Source organism: Epinephelus fuscoguttatus, linkage group LG7 (assembly GCF_011397635.1).
Source record: "Epinephelus fuscoguttatus linkage group LG7, E.fuscoguttatus.final_Chr_v1".
NCBI classification, from domain to species: domain Eukaryota; kingdom Metazoa; phylum Chordata; class Actinopteri; order Perciformes; family Serranidae; genus Epinephelus; species Epinephelus fuscoguttatus.
Genome location: NC_064758.1, coordinates 6,848,485 through 6,872,769, shown reverse-complemented (window position 1 = coordinate 6,872,769; position 24,285 = coordinate 6,848,485). Strand labels below are relative to the sequence as shown.

At 40.2% G+C, this 24,285-nt stretch overlaps 2 protein-coding genes and 1 long non-coding RNA gene across 12 annotated transcripts in view; 1 reads left to right on the top strand and 2 right to left on the bottom strand.

The window, feature by feature from the left end:
* LOC125892045 (tumor necrosis factor receptor superfamily member 14-like) overlaps positions 1-17,760 on the bottom strand; it is a 49,705-nt gene extending 31,945 nt beyond the window's left edge. The window contains exons 1-8 of one of the 10 annotated variants that reach the window (XM_049581779.1): positions 17,506-17,700; positions 17,304-17,396; positions 11,419-11,544; positions 9,334-9,483; positions 7,991-8,075; positions 7,042-7,184; positions 6,880-6,906; positions 4,134-6,722 (exon numbers count right to left, since the gene is read on the bottom strand). In XM_049581779.1, coding sequence (XP_049437736.1) covers positions 6,694-6,722; positions 6,880-6,906; positions 7,042-7,184; positions 7,991-8,075; positions 9,334-9,483; positions 11,419-11,544; positions 17,304-17,396; positions 17,506-17,530 — 678 coding nt within the window. In that variant the 5' untranslated portion in view covers positions 17,531-17,700 and the 3' untranslated portion in view covers positions 4,134-6,693. Of the gene's footprint in view, positions 1-4,133; positions 6,723-6,879; positions 6,907-7,041; positions 7,185-7,990; positions 8,076-9,333; positions 9,484-11,418; positions 11,545-17,303; positions 17,397-17,505 lie in introns of those variants that run through there. The other 9 variants (XM_049581780.1, XM_049581788.1, XM_049581781.1 and 6 more) reach the window with 9 other exon arrangements.
* Positions 17,761-17,772: 12 nt separating this feature from the next.
* mrpl49 (mitochondrial ribosomal protein L49) lies at positions 17,773-23,783 on the top strand. Its single transcript, XM_049581797.1, has 2 exons — positions 17,773-18,012; positions 22,830-23,783. The coding sequence occupies exon 2, from the start codon at positions 22,927-22,929 to the stop codon at positions 23,464-23,466; it is 540 nt and encodes a 179-aa protein (XP_049437754.1). The 5' UTR covers positions 17,773-18,012; positions 22,830-22,926; the 3' UTR covers positions 23,467-23,783.
* Positions 19,850-22,930, bottom strand: LOC125892070 (uncharacterized). Its single transcript, XR_007449688.1, has 2 exons — positions 22,865-22,930; positions 19,850-21,014 (listed from the first exon to the last, which is right to left on the bottom strand). It is a non-coding gene; the product is annotated as an uncharacterized LOC125892070 (long non-coding RNA).
* Positions 23,784-24,285: the final 502 nt, after the last annotated feature.

Here is a 24,285-nt window from a genome sequence, read left to right as displayed (position 1 = left end):
TGCTTCGCCTGGCCTTCTGCGTACCCTCACATTAGTAGGAGGAAGATAAAGCTGGAAACTGGACTCATCTGACCACAAAATCTTCTTCCAATTCCTGGCTGTCCAGTTCTTGTGTGCCTGGGCCCAACGACGCCGGGCTAAGCTCTGTCTCTCATTGATCAGGGGCTTCTTGATAGCCTTGTAGGACCTTAAGCCATGATCTAAAAGTCGGCCACGTACAGTGCGGGTGGAACACTGGACACCAGTTTGGTTTGACCACTGCTGCTGAAGCTCCTGTGATGTCATTCGGCAGTTTTGCCTGCACATGTGGATCAGGATGCGGCCATTTGTTGCTGAAGAAACCCTTGGACGCCCAGATCTTGGTTTGTCTTCCAAGCTGTTGATTCGTCTGTATTTCTGCAGAGTGTATCCAACTGCTGAAGGACTGCATCTGCACTTCCTTATCTGGCGGCAGCTGTACCCTTCCTGGCTGAGAATCTTTATCTTCAGGCGTGTTTCCTGCATTAGGTTCCTTGTTTTAGCCATTTTTGTGTCTGAAGAACTTTCAAATGTGCTGGCTTTATGTAGACACGAAGCTTGGCAACAAAAATTGTGTCTTTTAATAAAAAGAACGACCTTCATCACTGGTACCAAAATGACCCAATACTCAAAATTTCTTATGTATTTTTATGGAACCAATCAATTTTAAGTTTTTAATGGCTTTTTTAGGATTTATTTAGTATTTTGGCTGTGACTGTACTAAAAGAAATTGCACTTGAAGACCTAAGAGTGATTCTTAATGCAACATTTCACAAATGCATGGGGTGTCCGAAAACTTTTTTCCACCACTGTATATGACATAGTATAATAATATGATATCCATGAATAATTAGCGTAAGTATGTGTAATGTATATTCAACATATAGGAACTCTTGCTGCTTCCACAATTGTCTCAGTTCACTCCTGTTATTTTGTACTAACCCAGAGTAGACCACTGTCACAAACTGGCTCAGAGTATGTGACAATTAGGGAGTCCACACAAAAGATTTACTTAAAACAAGCCAAATTTATTAAACTAAAATTAACTTAATAATCAATGGAGTGTGTAGATCAGCAAAGTCAGTCATGAAAGCCATGCATGGGTGAGTGTCAAGTGTTCTGTGGAGGTGTTGAAGGTGCAAACCAAAACCAAAGATGCTCAGTGGATGTAAGCTGAAAGGAAGGGAGAGACCAAGTGAACAGATTAGGCAGCTTTTATAGCTTGGAAGCCCAGGTGAGCCCAATCAAGGTAATGACTCTCCCATGTCAGCCAGCTGCCTGACGAGACTGGCTGAAACATTCTCAAAGACAGTGGGAGGGGCGTCACAACCACTTAACAAATGAATGCCATAAAATCGACATTACCCACTAACATGGTTTCCTCCTTTACCTGCACCTGAGTGAGGTCTCATGTCGGCTTATCTGATACGTCTGTTTCTGTAATAGGAAGATCATTATTATTTTCTGTGTTATTCATTCTGTGCTGTTTTCCTTTGCTACCTGTCAGCTGTTGACCCTCTTAACAGCCTCTGCATAAGTCTAGTAATTTAACTCTAAATTTCTGGACTTCTCTTACATGCATTTGTACTACACATTACCCATAAACTTTTTATGACAGAACTCCCTGTACTGTAAATCACTTACATCAAACCTGCTAGTATTAAGGTAGAATTTGAGGTTAAGAGATGACCTGGAGGCCGTCTATCACTAACCTCATCCATAAAGACACTGAAGTCACCCCCTATCAATAAGTAAACATAAGGATATTTTAATAACCAGTGTTCTAGTTTACCTTCAAAAGACTCAGTAACTGGTCATTATCCATTTTAGAATTGAAACCATAGATATGGACAACAATCAAAAATCTTAACTTATGTAAAATGTCTCCTCCAAAGGTGGTTTTAAAACAAGACACCCTACAGAATGCTCTGATCCATGAGACAGCTGAATGTCATTGCCCCACTGTGATTTCTAAACATGATCTTCTGTGAATCAACGTGATTCTTTAAAAAAATACAAAACCGGTTTTTAGCTGTTTAGCCTCTCGTCCACAAGTGGATGCACGCTTCCTTCTGCGTGGTAATATGATTGGTGGGAAACCACAACTGTATCATCATCAAGATACAGAACATGTTGAACTCAGAGTTTAGTTTTGTGCTCAGATACTTTATATTTTTAAATAATTATACTGCAATAGCAGTACTGCACCTCCATCACTGAAAACGTTTCAGTGAAAAGCTCACAACTTAGCTAGCTGAGTGGAATCATTATTTATATATGTATAGACAGGGGGCAGCAGTAGCTCAGTCCACAGGGACTTGGGTTGGGAACCAGGGGGTGGCTGGTTCAGGTTCCCATCCGGACCAAATATGGAGTATACTGGTGGATAGAGAGGTGCCAGTTTGAGTCCTGGGCACTGCAGAGGTACCCTTGAGCAAGGCACTGAACCCCCATCTGCTCGAGGCTCCTGTCCATGGGCAGCATCCTCGCTCTGACATCTCTGAATTTAATACAAGTACAGGTCCTGTATGTGCATGTGTGCGTGTATTTCAGGCCTGTGTGTATATGACATCAGAGTGAAAGAAATGAATTTCCTCTTGGGGATCAATTAAGTACATCTTCTTCCTCTTCTTCTTCAATTGCATTCTTACATTTGACCCTGTAGAATGAAAAAGGGGCTGTAGGCAATGCTGTGATTCACTTCACAGACTTTAAAAGTGTGTAAAGAGAAGTAATAAAGTTTATTACTATTGACATATCATTATTTCAGTACTTCCAGTATAAACACTACTGCCTGTTTAAGCAGTAGGTTTTGTTGTATGGATTCCATTTTAGGAGGTTTTGGGAGAGTCTGCAAATATTCCAATCCAGCTGTGTTTTCCAATGTTACTATGATGATGGAAAATATATCAAATATTTTTACTGTGATCATTTCCTGTGTTTGGTCGTATTGTTCTGTAGGTGTTTTATGACCAAGTAAAAAATCTTTAGTTTGTCTTGGAAGGTGCTCATATTGAACATATTCAGCTACAGGAGGTCAGAAATGCAGTTTTACAGTGGTCTGATGATGTTAATCCACAAACCTGACAGCCTGTATTTATTAAGTCCAAGCCAGGCTTTCATATGTCCATGTAACTGTTAGTGATGAAGGACATGAATGCCGTCAGGATACTGAGCCACATAACAGAGTCAGAGACAGAACCAGCCGTCCTAAAGCAGGTCATCACTCATCACATCATTAATGTCACATTAATACAAAGATGTTTCTAGAGAACAGAGATATTAGAGAACCAAGATACGTTCTACAGCAAATGAAACATGTTCAATCAATATTGGACACTTCTGAGATTCAGAAGGCTCAGTAAAGGCAAAGTACATTTATCTTTAATAACAGCACTGAAACACAGAGGCAGTGTGAAGTATGCTACACAAAGTGAAGAAATGCATTAGAACGTTAAGAAACACAATGAAAAGCAAATTAAATATTTCAACAGTGACATTTTATTGAAAAATAGATTAAAAACAGGTAAAAGTATCAAGGCACAGCTTTGTTAATTATGCAATTATGATTAAAACTTGCTGTTATTGATTTAGTATCTATGCATCTATGTATGTATTGATTCATGTGACATCAATATTTTATCCACTTTGTAATGTGGTTATCGAGTGGTTGAGAAGAATGATTCGCAAACTGGGATTCAAAGACCACTAGGGGTCCCTGGGGGAGTAGATTAATTCCATATTTATTACACTAAATTGCAGGTAATGTATCTTTTTTAGAGGGGAGCCTTTCAGACAAAATCCTCTCTAACATGGGCCTGTGGTCTATTGTGCACCTGTTTTGGTCTTAACATGAAAAAGTTTGAGACTGCCTGGTTTCTCAAAATCCCAAGAGTGCTGGATTTTTCTAGGCCCCTTTTATGTCCGGGCAGCGGGGCAAAAAGTTATGTTTGGTAATGTTATAATGTCATCTCTGTCTATCTCTGAATTTGTAAATATGAACCATGATTTGAAAGTTTGTGTTTAATTAATGAAATTCTGAATGTATGTTTCACAAATTTCTACTTTGATCCTTTTGTAAATTTAATAAATAAATAAGTTGGGGGTTTTTTGCGCACGCACGCACACACGCACGCACGCACACACACACACACACACAAAGAACCCAACCCAACATGCCACACCACAGGGTCTGACATTTGTTTTTTTTCCGTTTCCTGTTTTTTATGTTTTGGTTTCAATGGTGTCATGAAAAACATATTACACACAACATATACACACTATATCTATACAATATTACAACAAACATATTTACAGAGGCCACAAAGGGCAAAGCACAACAGCAAAAGAGGAAACCCAACAACAAATCACTCAACGGTAATACAGAAAACACAACATGATTTGGTAAGACTCCAACCAGAATAGGTTCCTTTAAAAGACTGATTCCTCAGGACTCTTGGAGGATTAGCCATTGAGCTAAAAGAGATCCAAATAAAAAATGTAATCATGGTCAGTGATTGGATGCACTATGTGTCAGTATGTGACACACAGAGTATTTCTCCTGAGGGAATCACTATGCTGTAATGGATTACAAAGTGGGAAGAGTGCAATTACAAAAAATTAGACAAAGAATGAAACATGAAAGTTTCACATCCTAACACAACAAATTAGCATATTTTTGCAGTGTGAAATCATGTGTTAATGAGAAAATGCTGTGCAGAGAAAGATAAACTGAACAATATGACTGACCGATGGATCATAATTAGCCAGATGCTTTTATTCACTAAGAAACAACAGAAGATTCAGTGTGGACAATGTATTAACAAAACAAATGTGCCTCAGAATAGATTTATTTATGTTTCACCCTCAAATTCATTGTTTTCAATGCAGACAATGCTGTTGCAGCACACACATGCTCCTGAGCACCTGTTTTTGAGGGTGCAACGGCTGCGCCCTGAGACAATCAGAGTTCAACTTTTTGGAGTGCAGCAGTGATCATGTGACAAGGAACAACCACTCACAACCGGCAGACATCTTTCCCTTCAACCGTAAATATCAGTCAGTGATAAATATGGAGAAGAAGGTGATCACTTTAGTGTAGGGCTACCAGAGCTTTACATCTGTCCCACAAACAATAGGTCTACACACAAATGGCGCCTGGAAGACGATCAGCTCTGCTTTCAGGCTAAATCACAACGGCACTCTCAGCCCAGATGAAATATGCAACCCCTCCAGCGTGTTCTGGGTCTACCCCCGGCCTCCTACCAGTTGGATGTGCCCTGAGTACCTCTAATGGGAGGTACCCAGGAGGATCCTGATCAGATGCCTGAACCACCTCCACTGGTCCCTCGACGCGAAGGAGCAGTAGCTCTACGCAGAGCTCCCTCCTGATGTCTGAGCCCAGCCTCTCAACAGAGACAATTCATTTCAGCCACATGGACCTGCAATCTCATTCTTTTGGTCAGCACCTCAAGCTCATGATCACAGGTGAGGGTTGGACTACAGAGAATCCAAAAATCGCCGCCTGATCATGGTGGAGGGATTTGCTTAACCCCATGATTGTGGGAGCTGTGTTGTCCAGGGCAAACAGCTCCTGGTAGGGTCTCCCAAGGTAAAGTCCCTGGGGAGGGGCCAGACAAAGAGCGATTCAACACGACCCTTATGGGTCAGCATAATCAGAAAATGAGTACATCGCAGTCCCAGGTGTGGGGACATTGGGCCCCCTCCGCAGCCAGGCCTGAGGGAGGAGCTTGCTGGAGAGTGTCTGGTGACTGGGCTTTCAGTCACAGGGCTTGGTCAGGTTCAGGCATCAGGCTCAGGTGCACTGTGTGCCACGCAGCAGGCAGGGACGGGGACCCAGGCACACTGACCCCTGGCTTTGCAGACTGGCTATAACATGAATGTGTTGCATTTATATTTGCACTCCTACTTTTACAGCAGTTTCCCTTGGGATAAATTGTGTGTTTTTTTTAATCTTCTATAGTTATACTACAACTTAGCAGTATTATAGTAATATTTGTTGTCCACTACATACCTACCTATTCTGGTTTGAGTCTCACTAAATCTCGTTTTGTGTTTTGCCGTTGTGTTTTCTTTTTTGCTGTTCTGCTCCACCCTTCAGGGCCACTGTACAAATTACATTTACAGCATATAGCATGTGAGGAGGACAAAGCATTTTCTCAGTGCTCACTCCTCTTTGATGTTTCTGCATCTTTGCCACTGTCCTCATCATCTGCATATGCTTACATAAATCAGTTATCTTAGCACACTTTGCAGTTTCAGTCAGCACAGCCTTTTTCTTCTGTTTTTCTGTGCATGTTACGTCCCAACTGGTTTCCAAATTGACTGCTTTGCATACGTGTGCACGTTTCAATTCTGTTACATTTATTTTATTCATAGGTTGCACAATACTTGTTGGTAGGAAAAAGACCAGACTTGTGACGATCATGTGATCCCTGTTATCATCTGGTACATGAGGAACTACTCTGAAGATCTGAGTGTCTACTAACAGGGACAGCCAGAAATAAAGTTGAGACAGTTCTCTCATATTAAAGGGTCCACTGTGGGTTGAATGCATATTCAGCATACCCCTGACTGGTGCATACCTAAAGATCCTCAGGCAGTTGTCTGTTCCAGCAGCCCCGCCAAAAATGAAAGGGGACTGAATGTTTGCAGTTAAATGTCTCTTAAGGCTCTGGGATGATCTGCCCGAGGAAATGGAGAAAAAGAAGAGAAATTAAATATGATATTAAAACATTTTTAGGAGTGCAACATGTTGTGTGAAAAAAATCTGAGACACACATTTGCAAACAGAGAACCTACAAAATAGGTATTAAGGACGAAAAACCTGATATGACATACCTGACTTTTTTTGTGATTTTGACATGCCTAAAATCCAAAAGCAAGAAAAGTATTAGCTAAAAGCATTAGCAACCATCCACTGGAGACAATGAGAGAAAACAATGGGAGGAAATGATGTTATATATTAGGCAGTCAAACCAGGGATGAAAAACAAAAACTAACCTTTGATAAGAAGCCAAACAATTGTGAATGATAATAATGAAAAAGGTATGGATAAGAAATAATGCACTCTTGGCTCAGGTGCTTTACAGACAACATCACTGTGTGCGTCTCCTTCATGGGTCTTTACTTGAGTTTCTGAGCAACTGTTGAAAAAGAGAAGTGACAGACAGCTTCAGTACTTTGTGTGTCAAATGGAAAGTTATTTTGAAGTGACATCATAATGCTAAAAGTATAAAGATGGTCACAAAACAATATCAAAATAACACTGAAAAAAGTACACTGAAAGTTACTTTTGTGACATTTGTTTGAAATAAAACTTAAGGGATGGGCAATGATTTGAAAATGACTGTATGGATGGGGAGGATTTGAGATGATTTGAAACTCAGCTACTAATGATGCGTTTACATGGATTCAGGCAGATGGAGGATGGAAAACCGGATATCACTTAAATGGACAAGAGCAGAGCGGTAAAATTAGGTCAGGCCTGTTGAGAATACAGGCTATGGTAACGTAGATGGCAGTGTCATCCAAAGTTGAAATATGCTAACCTTTTGCCTACCTCTGTGACAGAATATACAACTGGATGTTACACAACTTCCTTATACAAGGAGCAAACACGGGCGATCTGGACAGTTACTGGACATTTCTAGAAAAATTAGGTAAGATGGTTTAATTACGAGAAATAATTACTTAATATATATTATTCTATTTTTCATAAACAACACAACATCACTGTAGCAACATACCATAAAGCGTTTTTCTTTTGTGGTCCTGCCATTCAGTCGGACTGTTTGTTTTTCAAGTGCCGGTCAGAGGGTGTTCTCCTTCTATTGTCTGCCTGAGTCCATGTGAACGCAACATTAACAATAATCCACGTAGTGCAAAATATAGTGCAAAAACAATATTGACCCTACTTTTTCAAGTTATTCCTTAACAAAAAATGTCTTACATCGTCCAAGCCGTGCAGTTTACACCATGCTCTGAAAAAAAGCCATGCTGACAAGGTTCACACTCTGTATCAGATGTGCTGGTTCCTTAGAGAAACAAATAAAAGTGAGACTATTGACATTACAGTGAAAATCCATCATTTATCAGACTCATATCAGTGTCTTCATTGAGTGTTTTTACATGCACACTAATATCACAGTTATGATCAGGGTATGGGTTTATCATGCATCTCAGTGCAGGAAATCAGTCCTAATTGTCTTCAACTTCTCAGAGTGATGAATGAATTAAATTACTTAATTCATTAATATATGTAATGAATATGTAATGTATAACAAGTAAAATGGCTGCAGAGAACATGAGTGTGCTGTCAGGCACACAGAGCGCACTGGAGATACTGTGGTACTCTGCTTCTCACCTGGCATATCTTCACCACCTGCACATAGGGACTGTGTAAATTAGCAAAGATGTTGGAGTGCAATTCTTTTCTTTTTTTGGCTTCCACCTTTAGATCCGACAGTTTAAAAAAAGTCAGGTAGTGTCCTGTTTGATGAACTCACTGCATTAAAAACAGCAGCAACACGTTCCCCCTCGCTGCCTTTTCTTCAGCTTGTGATCCCACTGCCCACCAAACAACAGGCTACGTGCTTTCTATCCTCTAGCTCACCCACAAGCACCTCTCTTTCTGCATCTGGAATATTTTATTTTTTTATTTTTGGTTTCCCTTTCGGTTGTTGCCATGAGCTCATGTCTATGCATCAGCATTAATGAGGTGCTCTGCACTGACCATTTATGGTTGATTGTGGGCGTGAAGAGGATGGGACATGAGGCTGGTCCACATTTGGACAATTCCAAATTGTTTTGGGATTTATAAAAGGAAATTGCGTACAGGCAAGCGTACGCGTGGTTTTATAAATCTGAATATTTTTTGCTATATGTACATTTTCTAATTTGTACATACGCAAACATTTAGTGTGGATTCTCCTTAAAAATGAGGCGCCAGAGCACCAGGAACCACACAGGCACAAAATCGACAAATCTGCTGGATTTGGAGTCAAAGACGTACCTGAACTGTTGCTGAGGCTCAGGACCTGGATACTGATTACACTACCAATAAGCTTTAAGTAGCTTCTATGTGGTGCCCCTTTTCACATGTCGTGGGGTATACTTTGGTATACCCTGGTGCTGATGTGTGTGCAACTGCACTTTTTGTTGACGTGTGAATGAACTTGAAACTTGAAAATACACCATGTAAATATGGAGCTGAATAAACAGGTTACAAAGCCAGGGTAGTGTTCATTGTGAAGGTACTCACTGTCAGACTAGTCTGACTTTAATTTTTCTTACCAGGCGTTTTTATCCTGTGACCAGATTCACAGGGTGTATGTTTTTGAGCCAAACTACAGCCTGTATCATCCCTCAATTTGCAGAAGTAGCCCTCTAAAACACCACACACAGTGTCACGTGTTGCTGTGCACTGCTGTTTGGCAAAGAGACCTAAAGGCAACAGAAATACAATTATTAGTGTTATTGTTAAACATACATTCATATGTTTTATTAAAGCTTAAATAATATTTGAAATAATGTGATTATGTGCTGCTTGGTTGGCTGCAACCAAAGAAAAATTGAAATCTAACCCACAGAGCCGCAGCAGGAGCTCTGATTGGCCAAACTCCTGAGCAACACACAGGAGCTGGCCAAATACTTTTTAGGTGGCTTTTAGGTGCTAAGAGAGGTGTCTTTAAAATTAAAACAATAACAAAATAAAAACTTGAAAGGTCAAAGCAGGAAATAATGGTGAGAAAAATATGATGACACCTTGGTAAATGCAATGAAAAACCTTACATTTTAAAGCCATTATGAAATTTTATTTGGAGTTTCATAAAAATATTTAAATGCAGTTTTGATGTATTAATTTTCTAATGGCTTTTTATTGGTCAATACTCTATTATTTAGAATTAAACTCTGTAAACATTGTGCAATTAAGGTTTGACATCAAGCACAGGCTTGCTACAACACAACCTGTAAGAGCATTTCCTTAATTATAAGGGGTCAGCAGACATGCTGTTGACCAAGCAGCACATTATCACACCATTTATTTTGTGTCCTTGGCTGCAATTTAGGATTATTTTTATTTTATTTTTATTATTATCAGTAGTCTGCTGATTAATTCCTTGACTTAACTGATTACTCAATATATGTCTTCAGATATATATATTCAATATATAAAGTGCCAGAATAAAATGAAATATCAGCACTCATCACATTTTCTAAAGCCCAAGCCGACAATAGGGGTGGGCAATATGGACCTAAAATAATATCATGATATTTCAGGGTATGTGTGTGATAACAATATTCTTGACGACATGTCAAATTAGTAAAAAAGCATGTATTATTATTTAAAGAACATGGAATTACAACAAAATAAGCGATATCGTTTTACATGTCAATCTAACAGTTTGCCTTCAAATATTCAATAAAAGCTAAATAAAAATGATCTCTTATTTCTTTGTAAACAACAGTAACTCAGAGTGAGATTCAGATTCTGCATACAGTATTAATAGATTAACAAAATGAAATCTACCACAAATTACACATTTTAACAGTTCCCAAATATAAAAAAATGTAATATAATGTATAACTCAACAGGTGATTTCCTTCTCTTTTCAAAAACCCTTAGTGATCAAGTTGGTTTTTTTTTTCCACTTGGACCTTTATGCTCTGCCATTTCTCCTCTAACTTAAACTGTAACCTGTAACAGGCTTTATGACAAAGGTTTATGACAAAATCACTTGGCGACATCAATTCCTGTGTGCGCACAGTGAGAGAGGAGAGGGAGAGATGCTGTGCTGCTGCCAGAGGAGGAGCCGCTGTATGAGTTCCCTCTGAGCAGTAAATCGCTAAAAGAGTCTGAGAAGTCTGGGGCTGTTCATAAGACATTCAGGGCGCCACAGTTTATTGCCCACTACTGAAGGTGATCCTCTTTTTGGAACCACCAAGGAGTTAAAAATAATTTTGCTTTCAGCCATGCTTGTCCTTGCCGTGGGTAACAGTATGAAGTCATTACGTCAACAAGCTGAAATATCATTCTTTTTTTTTACTGTATGAATTTTTCATATCATATTAAAATTAAAACCGGTATTATTGTGAACAAGATGATATGGCACACCCCTAGCCAATGAGAGGCAACAGTGCAGGACACAGCGCACCAACTAGAGCAACAGATGCTTACCGACGTGCCAACATTGACAGACAGCCAACCATCTGCTTAGTGTGTCAGGGCCTTGGGCTTCGACTGTGAACTATGGTTTTGTCAAACATCAACATAATCAAACCTTTTCCACATTATTACATTCGTCCAAATCACACTGAATTTGGAGGTTGTCAATGAGAATGAAGAAAGACAGAAATGTGAATTCATTATGAACATACCCTGGTCACAGGAGGTGCAGGGGAAACACTTATTGAGGCCATTAGGTTGGTTCATATAAGTGCCATTCACACAGGGGACACACCGTGTGCCTGAGAATGGTGTGCAGTCTCTTTTAACAACTGTACCTGTTCAAGACAAAAACACTGTCAATATCACATTATCAACAAGATATGATGGGAAGTTAAGTACCTAATGCAGTCAGTAACAATCTTGTTTCAGGTTTTTGTTAGGCCAATGTATGGAAATGCTTACTTCACAGACCGCAGGAAAGCTGAACATTCACTGTTGAGTTAAATTTATGAAAGCTCAGTTTAAATACTGATTTAACATGCTCCCACTGACGTCAGCTATTTAGTGGTTACATACTTTTACATCCAGCCCAGTTATCTTCATCAACTAACACAGTGACTGCATTTGGTTCAATTTTAGTTTTGTTTTTTTTTTTCCTCTGCAGGAAGAAACGACATCATATCACATGAACGTAAGAAGGAGGAAATCAGAGGGAAAGTTTGTTTCTTACAGTGATAGCTTCAGTTTTTGGGGAATCTATCAAAGCTTGAACAAAAAATGGCAAGTTTGTATTTTACTTAACTTGCATTTTCCTTTTCTCCGTTTACACGTTTCATTTGAATCACTTGTCAAACCACTACTATTAGAGATTAAAACTGACTTACAAATATCAGCTGCTGTGTTTTCTTGCTTTAGTTTATTTATTTTTTTCTTCGATATAAACTACCCTATCAGACTTTATACTAAATAAATAACAGGCTAAATTCAGCCCAGCTGTCATTACTTAATGTATATCAGACTCCATTCACTAATATCCTGTGGATCTCAACATAAAGATTCACACTTAAACTCTTTCACTGTATGTTTTTTGTGTGATGTGTGTTATTAATTATTTAGGGTTATGTACACATGATGTGGTAAAGATGAGGGAAATGTAAATATATGATTAGCAAGCAAAAAAAGTCCACCCTGGATCCAGAGGTGTTAGCCAACTATAGACCAATATCTAATCTTCCCTTTCTTTCAAAGATCCTTGAGAAAGTAGTCGCAGATCAGCTGTGTGATTTGCTCCATGATAGTAATTTATTTGAGGAATTTCAGTCCGGATTTAGAGTGCATCATAGCACTGAGACAGCAATAGTTAAAATTACAAATGACCTTCTGATTGCTTCAGACAAAGGACTTGTCTCTGTACTTGTTTTATTAGATCTTAGTGCAGCGTTTGACACAACTGACCATCAAATTCTGCTACAGAGACTGGAACACTTAATTGGCCTAAAAGGTTCTGCACTAAGCTGGTTTAAATCTTATTTATCTGATCGTTTTCGGTTTGTTCACGTTCATAATGAATCATCCTTATGTACTAAAGTTTGTTTTGGAGTTCCGCAAGGTTCTGTGCTTGGACCCAATCCTATTTACTCTATATATGCTTCCTTTAGGTAACATCATTAGAAATTACGCTGTAAATTTCCATTGTTATGCGGATGATACACAGTTGTATTTATCTATGAAGCCAGAAGAAAGTAATCAATTAACTAAACTTCATAATTGCCTTAAAGACATAAAAACCTGGATGAGCACCAATTTCCTGATGTTAAATTCAGACAAAACTGAAGTTATTGTTCTTGGCCCCAAACAACTCAGAGACTCTTTATCTGATGACATAGTTTCTCTAGATGGCATTGCTCTGGCCTCTAGCACTACCGTAAGAAACCTCGGAGTAACATTTGATCAAGATTTGTCTTTTAATTCTCATTTAAAACAAACCTCACGGACTGCATTTTTTCATCTGCGCAATATTGCGAAAATTAGGCCTATCCTGACCTGAAAAGATGCAGAAAAATTGGTCCACGCTTTTGTTACCTCTAGGCTGGATCACTGTAACTCCCTATTATCAGGTAGCTCTAATAAGTCTTTAAAAACTCTCCAGCTAATTCAGAATGCAGCAGCACGTGTACTAACAGGAACTAAGAAACGAGATCATATTTCTCCTGTTTTAGCTTCTCTGCACTGGCTCCCTGTAAAATCCAGAATTGAATTTAAAATCCTACTGTTAACTTATAAAGCTCTAAATGGTCAGGCTCCGTCATATCTTAGAGAGCTCATAGTGCCATATTATCCCACCACAACACTGCGCTCTGAGAACGCAGGGTTACCCGTGGTCCCTAAAGTCTCCAAAAGTAGATCAGGAGCCAGAGCCTTCAGCTATCAGGCTCCTCTCCTGTACAATCATCTTCCTGTTACGGTCCGGGAGGCAGACACCGTCTCCACATTTAAGACTAGACTTAAGACTTTCCTCTTTGATAAAGCTTATAGTTAGGGCTGGCTCTGGCTTGCCTTGTACCAGCCATGGATGCAGATCCCGAGGGGGATGGGGGGGACGTGTCCCTCCCAAATTCTGAAAAACACAAATTGTCCCCCCCCAGTTCTAATTAGCTTAAATGATTGAAATTGAACAAATGTATACAGTAGTCCTATATACTGGGAGAAAGGTAAGATGATGAGGAGAAACGGGAATCCATGAGAGGCGAGAGATGAGAACATGAGTGGACAACACATGCCTGAGACCCTGAAACTACGTAGAAGTAGCATTAACTAACAGCGAAGCAGTGAAAAGGACGGTGATGGCTGGTTCCATGTACTACTGGCTGTTTAAGAGAAATAAACAGTAAAGGTGAGCATATGATTCTCTTTGTAGTGCTTTTTGAATGACTTGGTGATGGTGATGAGCCTCTATGAAATCGTGAAATATGCTGGCAATCTCAAGCGCTCTGTGGGCATGATTTGCACGTGTGCAATTAAAAAAAAATCACAACTGATTGTGTCCATCCCCAAACTTGTCATCAGATCTGCACCCATGGTACCAGCCCCTAGTTAGGCTGACTTAGGCCTAGTCTGTCGGAGGACCCCCTATAATACACCGGGCACCTTCTCTCCTTCTCTCTCTCTCTCGTGTCCTATTACTGCATCTTGCTCTCCGCTTGCTCTGCGCCCTATCCTGCGGTGGGCGCCACGAAAATCGCGCTCTGTGTGAAAGAGGCTTTAGTCAAAGTGTGGCGGAGACGAGAGACTGGGAAAAGCGGCGGACCTCCGAGGAAGCCTGCTCCATTCTCCCAGCAGTTAGAGACCGTTCTCCATGGCCAGACTGTCGGCTGGGTGGGAATAAGTCAAAGTGTGGCGGAGAAGAGGGACCGGGAAAAGCGGCGGACCTCCGGCGAAGCCTGTTCGTTCTCCCCGCAGTTAGGGACCCTTAAGACTTTCCTCTTTGATAAAGCTTATAGTTAGGGCTGGCTCAGGCTTGCCTTGTACCAGCCCCTAGTTAGGCTGACTTAGGCCTAGTCTACCGGAGAACCCCCTATAATACACCAGGCACCTTCTCTCCTTCTCTCTCTCTCTCTCTCGTGTCCTATTACTGCATCTTGCTAACTCAGCCATTCTGGATGTCACTAACTCGGTTTCTTCTCCGGAGCCTTTGTGCTCCACTGTCTCTCAGGTTAACTCGTATTGCAGTGGTGCCTGGATAGTGTGACGTGTGTGGTTGTGCTGCTGCCGTGGTCCTGCCAGATGCCTCCTGCTGCTGCTGTTATCATTAGTTATACTTCTACTGTTAATATACACATATGAGTATTGTCACACATGTATACTATCAGATATTAATATATTATTATTAATAATAATATTATTACTTTCATTAATGTTGTTGTAAGCTACTGTCATTACCGTCTGTCCTGCATCTCTCTCTGTCTCTGTCTCTCTCTCTTTCTGTCTCATTGTGTCATACGGACTTACTGTTAATTTTTTATGTTGATCTGTTCTGTACGACATCTATTGCATGTCTGTCCATCCTGGAAGAAGGATCCCTCCTCAGTTGCTCTTCCTGAGGTTTCTACCGTTTTTTTCCCCTGTTAAAGGCAGGGCTCGACAGTGCAAGCGTTTCACTCACATTTGCGACTAAAAATAGGTGTGTGCGAACTGTAAAAAATATTTAGGGGCACATGTGTGCATAAAAAAATCAGCTGAAGCAGCCTATATTTTTGTCAATAAAAAAATATGATTATCTAACCGCAAATGTTGGAGGAACTCCAGCAGCCTTCCCTCTTCCCTCTTCCCCGTGTGACACAGTTATGGGCGGTTTTCCAAGCCACTGTTGGCACAATGAATATAAGTCCCACTGTTGGCAAGGTGGAAATAAGTCAAAGCGTGGAGGAAGCGGCGGACCTACGGTGAAGTCTGCTCCGTTCTCCCCGCAGTTAGGGACCGTTCGCCATGGTACCACTGCTGGGCAGGGTGGAAATAAAGCCCTTTTCACACAGAGCGCGCAAAGTGCAGACCTCCGCCGACGGACGAACCCATTCATTGTGCATGTGCTACCGCAGCGCAAGAGTGCACCACTCTGCCGCCGAGCTGAGCGGCGCGTGAGAGGGCACATGCCGCGGCCGCCGCCAGCCTGTGCTCGAAAATTTTTTAATTTCACTGCAACGCGTTGTGACGACACCTCAGCGCGTCCAATAGCAGAGAAGAGCCTTAAGTAGACACGGAAGCAGTCACCATGGAGCTGTAGCTCCTGAATGAGCCTGTACTCCCCCAAATCCTGTCTTGCAGGCCTTGCTCTCTGCTTGCTCTGCGCCCTATCCTGCGGTGGGCGCCACGAAAATCGTGCTCTGTGTGAAAGAGGCTTTAGTCAAAGTGTGGCGGAGACGAGAGACTGGGAAAAGCGGCGGACCTCCGAGGAAGCCTACTCCGTTCTCCCAGCAGTTAGGGACCGTTCTCCATGGCCAGGCTGTCGGCTGGGTGGGAATAAGTCAAAGTGTGGCGGAGAAGAGGGACCGGGAAATGCGGCGGACCTCTGGCGAAGCCTGCTCCGTTCTCCCCGCAGTTAGGGACCGTTCGCCACAGTACCGCTGCTGGGCAGGGAGGAAATAAGTCCTGCAGAGTTTCAGAGGACCTGGAGAATGTTTTAGGATAGTAATAACATTATATAAGATAATCATATTGCAAAGATTATATATATAAAATAATAACATTAAAGACAAAATTAAATTGCAATACTTTCTCAAAACTTGATGATTTTACCTTTCTGTACATTTTGTATACAAATTCATTAAATAATTTTGCTTGTAAATGTCTATTTGCATCACGTTTATTGTGGAAAACACATTATTTGATCAATTTACATTGTGCCCCTAAAGTTCTTTGTGCGCTCCTTACTTTTCCAACTTAGGAGCACATGTGCTCCTTGGGGAAAAAGTTAGCGTCAAGCCCTGAAAGGGTTTTTTTGGGGGGAGTTTTTCCTTATCTGCTGTGAGGGTCCAAAGGACAGAGAGATGTCGTATGCTGTAAAGCCCTGTGAGGCAAATTGTGATTTGTGATATTGGGCTTTATAAATAAAATTGATTGATTGATTGAAATTGAAATAATAAGTTGCCATTTCTAAAATACTGGTCACAGGTGCTGAAAACATTATTTTAATAAACTGCATCTTTTCAGTTAATCTTCTTTTGGAATTATCCTCATTTCATTATTTATATGCTACTAAATTTACCGAGTGTATCTAAAACTAAATTTGCTATGCATAAACACAACATATATCAAAAATACAGTGATGAATCCAACTGGCCAACAAAAAATGCATAAGTGAAAGTAAAAGTGAATTAATTGCATGAAACGCACTGACAAAGTAGTTTTATCAGTGAAGGCAAAATAGAAAGATATTTTGTTATTATGTTTATCAGTGCTGGCATGTTTTACATGACCTGCATCATGGTGTGCACATATTTCACTTTACATTTTCTACACACTAATTTAGGATGGGCCCCCCACGTCCGTGTGGAGTCGTGTCATTTGGATTAGACAGAGGGACAGGGTTACATTTTACCTTCGTGACACATCGGACAACACTCTCCATTACTTGTTGCATATTCCTTTTCACGACAGCACAGCCCTGGTACCATGAAGACAGCGACGCAGCCTTGAACACACAGAGGTTTCTTTGTTTAGTTCTCTGCGTTATAAACACTTAGCTAGGCTAACGTTAGCATAAACCAGGAAGTACATTTGTCTACTTTTAAGATACTTACCGAAGACAGCCAGTATCGAAAGCATTATAACGCATGTTACTAACGTTTCATAACGTTAGTTTCATTACGGTTTGATAACAACAGTGCCATTTATGGAGAAATTCTAAATTAACACCGCCGTTATAACATTGGCTTAGCTAACATTTAGCTCTGCAGTTCCCCTTAATGACCGAGTATCAGTTTCCGTTTGCATAACGTCATCAGTAGACTGGGTGTTTGTTTGTGTGAGCGGCAGACACACCCATAGATCAGGGATCACGGCCGTTCCACTTACTTAATGGCGGACCACAATTTTCGAAGCTGTACTGTACAATAAAGTCCTTATACCTCTACGAAACACTGGTGCACAAGACCTATAATAGAAATTAATAATAACGGATCAAGCCAGGCCCGTTTGGATAAAAGAGTTGCGACAACGCAAGTTCCAACTGAATGGTCACGTGATTCACATTGTCGCGGGCATCTTGATGATACTGACAGACATAACCAACAGAGCTCCGACTTTTGGTGAGTAGCAGTCAATAACTGCATTGAGTTATAATATGTATGTAGCACATCATATGTCGTTACATCATCATTATATTTTTATTGGTAGAATTCGCTTATATTTAAAAATGAGTGTTAAGAGCTAGGATTAGATAAAACTTTATTAAACCCATATAAAGGAAACTCACAAGTTAAAGCAGCTCAAGAGTCAGTGATTGATAGCTAAACTTGGATAAATATATGATTAACATAAAATTAGATAAAAAAAAAAACTCTACACACCTCTCACTAAAACAGATACCGTATGTCTATGATGTTCATTGCACAGGATAACTTTAACTAAAATAAATAATGTTATGCAGTATAAATAATTAAGGGGTAGGCCTATAAGGACATAAGGATATGTAAATATATGTACACATGCCAATATGTGTGTGTGTGTGTGTGTGTGTGTGTGTGTGTGTGTATATATATACTGTGTGTATATATATATATATATATATATATATATATATATATATATATATATGCACACACAAGTTTGTGATAACTGGATATTCTTGCATATGCAGAGATAGAACCAGTGGAAGTGGGGGAGGGTGTGCAATATTTGTAAAGCAATGGATTAGGTATAGGGAAATAAAGTATGTGCAAGAACTAGAGGTGAATGTAGTTGAAGTGTGGACTCATGATGGAAGCATAAAAATAATCAATTTCTATAACCCATGCAAACAGTTAGACAAAGGAAAGTTTGAGTCCATCTTGGCACAATGGAGGGGAAAAATAATCTGGTGCTGGTATTTTAATGCACACAGCAAACTCTGGGGGAATCAATGAGATGCAAATGGGGAAATTATAGAATGATTAAGAAAATGTCAGGTAATTATAAAGAATATGGATATCTAGTAATGAGAGATAATGTAAATAATAATAGTAAAGGTAAGGCAGAGCTAATGGCAAGGACATTTGTTAAAGTACATAGTACAGGAAATCTGAGTGATAAAGAAAAAAGAGGTTGAGAAGAAACAATATTAAGATTCAAGGAGGTGCTGCGGGATGAGAGTGAGTATAATAATACAATGAATATGGCATTTTCATTGAGAGAGTTAAATAAGTTGTTAAAGAATTGTGGAAAGACAATGCCAGGGAAAGATCAAATTTGTTATACTATGTTGGATAATTTAAGTGACCAGAGGAAGAATATGTTGTTAAAATTGTATAATAAGGTGTGAGAAGAAGGGACTTTGCCCAGGCAGTGGAAGGCTACTGTTGTTCCCATTTGCAAAATAGGGAAAGATCCTAGCCTGGCAAAGAGTTACAGGCCCATAGCCCTGACGTCGCATGTGGGTAAACTTATGGAGAAAATGATAAATGATAGATTAATTTATTATCTGGAAACCAGAGGAGAAATAAAATGTTACCAGAGTGGCTTCAGAAAAGGAAGAAGTACTATAGATCCTGCCCTCAGGTTAGAACATGAAATTAGGAAGGCTCTGACTGTATTATTTGATGTAGAGAAAGCGTATGACATGATGTGGAAAGACGGTCTCTTAATTAATCTGTATAAAATTGGGATAAGAGGCAAAATGATCAAGTGGATTAGAAATGTTTTAACTGGCAGGACAGTATCTGTAAGAATAGGGAAGGAGTTCAGCAATGAATATTTAGCAGAGAACGGTACACCACAGGGGAGCATTGTCAGCCCAATATTATTTTCAATCATGATTAACGAAGTGTTTAATAATTGTTGTTGAGAGAGCTTAACACGTCCAATTCCTGTATTACCTTTAAAACAGAATTATAAATTAACAAGCTTCTCTCTGCGTGTTCGTTTGATGAAGAATTACAGGAGAGTAGATGACTTCAACTTAACTCTTCTTTATTTCTCAGATCGCGATGTACAGAGCTCTGGGTCTATTTCTTCTTGCCCTAACCAACAACATCAGCGAGTCAGGGCACGAAGTCTGACAACCTATCTCTTCCTGACCCAGTCTTTTTAAGCGTATACAGTTATTTGTGACGCAAGCATTGCCATTGGTGTTGCTGGGGAGACCTCGTTCCTTTCTGCTGACTCCGTTCTTATCTGCTGCTCCAGCTCCCCTTTTCTCTGAAACACATATAAGAACAGGAAACACAGCTGCCCACAAGGCCGCTGTGAGTGAGTCGCTTCTGCTACACACATTTCACGAGACGCTCTTTGTTTCCTTTCACCTGCACATTGTCACAAGGTCATGTCTGGTGCATCTGCTATCGAAAGGTCATCTCTGGTGCATCTACTGATATTTTCTACTCAAGCAGCCATGTTCCTCTGCACTTGTTTCTCTTATTATGCAAACTAGTACTTTATGCAACTGTTAGTAGGAACGGGTGTGCGTTCAATAAATGTACTATTTACATTTTCCTTCACCCTATCAAATATTCAATATCCAACATAATGTAGATACAACGTCGAGAGTAGGAGTGTTGCTGTTTGCAGATGACGAGGTGTAGCACCCTATAATGTAATAATTTCCTGAAAATGTAATAACGCCTGAAAATGTAATAAAATGTGTACGTAACTCGATCGAAAATGTAATAAAACCCAATAATATAATAACTTCACCAATAATGTAATAAAATATCCTGACTGATATTGTAATAACATTTTTACCGATAATGTAATACCTTATTACATTATTGGGAATTTATTACATTCTCAGGAGGGTCTTTTTTTTTCAAAACTGATAATGTAATACTTGAAAGATAATGGAATATATATGTTCATTTTCAGTCCAGAGTTCTACATTTTGTGTTTTAAGAATCTAAGAATGTTATATACACTGGATTTGAAACAACAGAATGACTATTGGGTTAAATTGCAGACCGTGAGTACCATACAGCCATATGCACATGTGCAGATACTCAGGGACATGCAACTACATCCTGGTCCTACTGAGTGGGTGATGGACTTACCTCCTTGGGAGACCAGAATTCCAGCTCAGATAAGCTTCTGAGCAGCACTGGAGACCCCAGGTAACTCTTCCCTAAAAAAAAATACATTTTCAGGTATTATTACATTTTCAGGAAATTATTACATTATACGGTGCTACACGGGGTTATGTGGAAGAGGGGCAGAAATATTAAGTGCATTATTAGGAAGTTACAGCAGGCAATAGAACAAGTAGAAGCATGGGCATTGGAATGTTGAAATGGGGTTTCAGATTTTCAGTATTAAAGACAAAAGCAGTCTTTTTCATTAAAAAGAAAGTTGAAAATGACATCAAGCTAAAACTGACCTGAAGAGAGTAGACTGCTTTAAGAGTGGGAGTCTATTTTGATAAAAATCTTACATGGAATGTGCACACTGAGAAGATGGTGGAGAAATGCAAAAAGGTAGTGAACATCATGAGATGCTTGAGAGGTAGAGAGTGGGGAGCTAGCAGAACAGCATTAACAACTGTGTATATCAGTCTGGTTAGAGCCGTGATAGACTATGAGTGCATCATATTTAATTCTGCCTCAAAGACACTACTATCTCAATTGGATGTTATCCAACATCAAGCATTAAGGCTGTGCTGTGGGGCCATGAAGACAACTCCACCAGCTTTGCAGGTAGAGATGGGGGAAATGCCACTGGAGATGAGATGTCTCCAGATGGCTTTAACATACTGGGCTAATTTGAGGGGACATGATGGAAGTCATCCAAATCAAGAGCTGCTAGAACTCTGTCAAGAACTAGAAAATCAAAAAATCAGGAGTTTCAGCTGGGTTATACAGGCAAAGGTTGCAGATATTGGCATGGCTGATAAGGTGCTGAGTCCCACTGTGCCACTCTCTGTCACACCACCATGGACTAAAGAGGATACAAGAGTTGATTGTAATCTATTGAATAAAGGAAAGGAGAGGATAGACACAAATGTTGTTGGTAAATACATAAAAAGAAATTATTCAGACCATATGAAGATATACACAGATGCATCTAAGGCAGAAAGTGGTAGGGTGGGAATAGCTTTTGTCACACCAGATAAAAATTTTGTTTCATGTAAAAGAGTTACTGACAATATATCTGTATATACAGGCGAATTATTAGCTAGTCTGCTCGCTCTGAACTGGATTGAGGTGGTGAAACCAAACAGAGTGGTGATATGCTCTGATTCCCGTAGTGCACTAACAAGTATTCATAACATGCAGTCAGAAACAAGACAGGATACGGTATTAGACATTGTTCAGACAATACACAGAATCAGAAAAGCTGGGGTGGATATTGCACTTTTGTGGGTTCCTGCACATATTGGGGTGGAAGGGAATGAACTGGCTGACAAGTACGCTAAAGGAGCAACAAAGAGGGGTATAGTTTGTATGAGTATAAAGTATAGCAAAGCTGAAATTAAGAACATCATTAAAACAGAGTTGAAAAAGAAATGGCAGGAAATGTGGGATAGAGAAAGTAAAGACAGGTATTATTATAACATTCAGAGACAAGTGGGAGAAAAGAGAAAAGAGAGCAGGAGTAAGAAAGAGGAGGACATCGTATCTAGGATGTGGTTTGGTCACTCTGGCCTAAATGGTACATTGAAAATAGTCAACAAACATGTTACAGGAAAGTGTAATTATTGCAACTCACAAGAAACAGTGGAACATGTAATGTTAGAGTGTCCAAAATACCATCAAGACAGACAAGTACTCATTGGGGCACTAGAAAGAAGAATAGAATTACATTAACTATCAAAGAAATTCTGCAAAGAAATTCTGGGGATGCAGGGTACAGAGCCATTTTTACGTTTTTGGATAAAACAGGATTAAGCAGGAAAATCTAACATAACAAGGGGTTTACTTCATGGTTTACTTATGTGATTCAGATACACACTCCCGTCCAGAAGGTGGCGGAATGCACCTATAAGTTGCTTGCCAACCGCCATTAATCACACGAAGAAGAAGAAGAAGAAGAAGCTAAAGATGATGGCGGCCTGCATGTCCCTTCAGTCCACCGTGCTCCGCAGTGCGCTGCGAGGAGCCATCAGCCTGCACATCCGCTCACCGGGGCCTCCTGCCGCGGCTGTCGGGCTCAGGTTTGTCTGTAATGCTGCTCCAGACAAACCAAAGAGGTTGATAAATGAATCTACGGAGGAATACAAGTTTGTAGAACGGCTCATCCCACCGTCACGAGTCCCGGCTCCGCCTAAACATGCAGGTCCCACTCCGTCCGGCTGGACCCCTCCTGCAGATTCACCGCCGCCTCTGCCCTACATGATCCGCCGCTCCCGCATGCACAACATCCCAGTCTACACCGACCTGACCCACGGCAGCCGTAAGACCACGCTCGTACGGAAAGTGGAGGGGGACATCTGGGCTCTGGAGAAGGACGTGAAGCAATACCTGAAGGAGGTGACGGGCAAAGAGCTGCCCACACAGGTCAATGAGGTCACCATGACCCTGGCGGTCAAAGGTCATGTGGACAATGAGCTGAAACAATGGTTGCTCAGCAAAGGCTTCTGACTGCAGTGATGAAGCAGTGCTGAGCTTCCAGGACTGTCACAGCAACATACGCAGGGGGCATAGAGCTGTCCATGTGGAGATGGAGAGGACCGCTGGGACCTGACTGGGATCAGCTGGCATCTCAACACCTTAAACATTGTCCTACCGTGCTTTAAATTCCATTTAAATCCATATGGAAGGACAGTTTTTGACTTTTGCCACTTTATTGAACTTTCTTAAGACACCAGAGAAATTGTGAAGTTGTGAGATCATCAGCTGTTTAACAGTGTACATACGTGTATGTTATGAATGAAACATTAAATATAAAAGCATAGCCACTTCCTGTTGTGTATTTATACTTTGTTGAGTCAGTCAGAGCAGGCAAGGGCGTTGTGGTATGCATAAGACACCAGCTTTGTTTCCCTGTTTGTGGAAAGCTGTTGAGATTGTGCCATCAAACCCTATAACAGCTTACAGTCCTTTTTTTAAAAAAAAAAAAATTGTTTATTTGCACATTTAAAAGTGACAAATTATAGATTTGGTACAAATCACTCTATATAGAGAGTGGGTAGGTAATGTGCAGGTGAGGATGGAAACCTTGGGAGGGCTTAAAAACTGACCCCACCTTGACCTTGTTTAGTCAAGGAGAATGAATGTACATCTTATCAAGTAATGAGAAAATAAATAAATAAATAAAATAAGGTTAGAGAAGGGAAAAAAATGGGAAAGAAGAAATGAAAAATAAAAGTCAAACAAAATAATTTAAACAAGATAATTGTACCACGATTGACTAGTCCTAGTAAACTGTTAAAGTGTTTAAATACTTTGATCAATAATCTC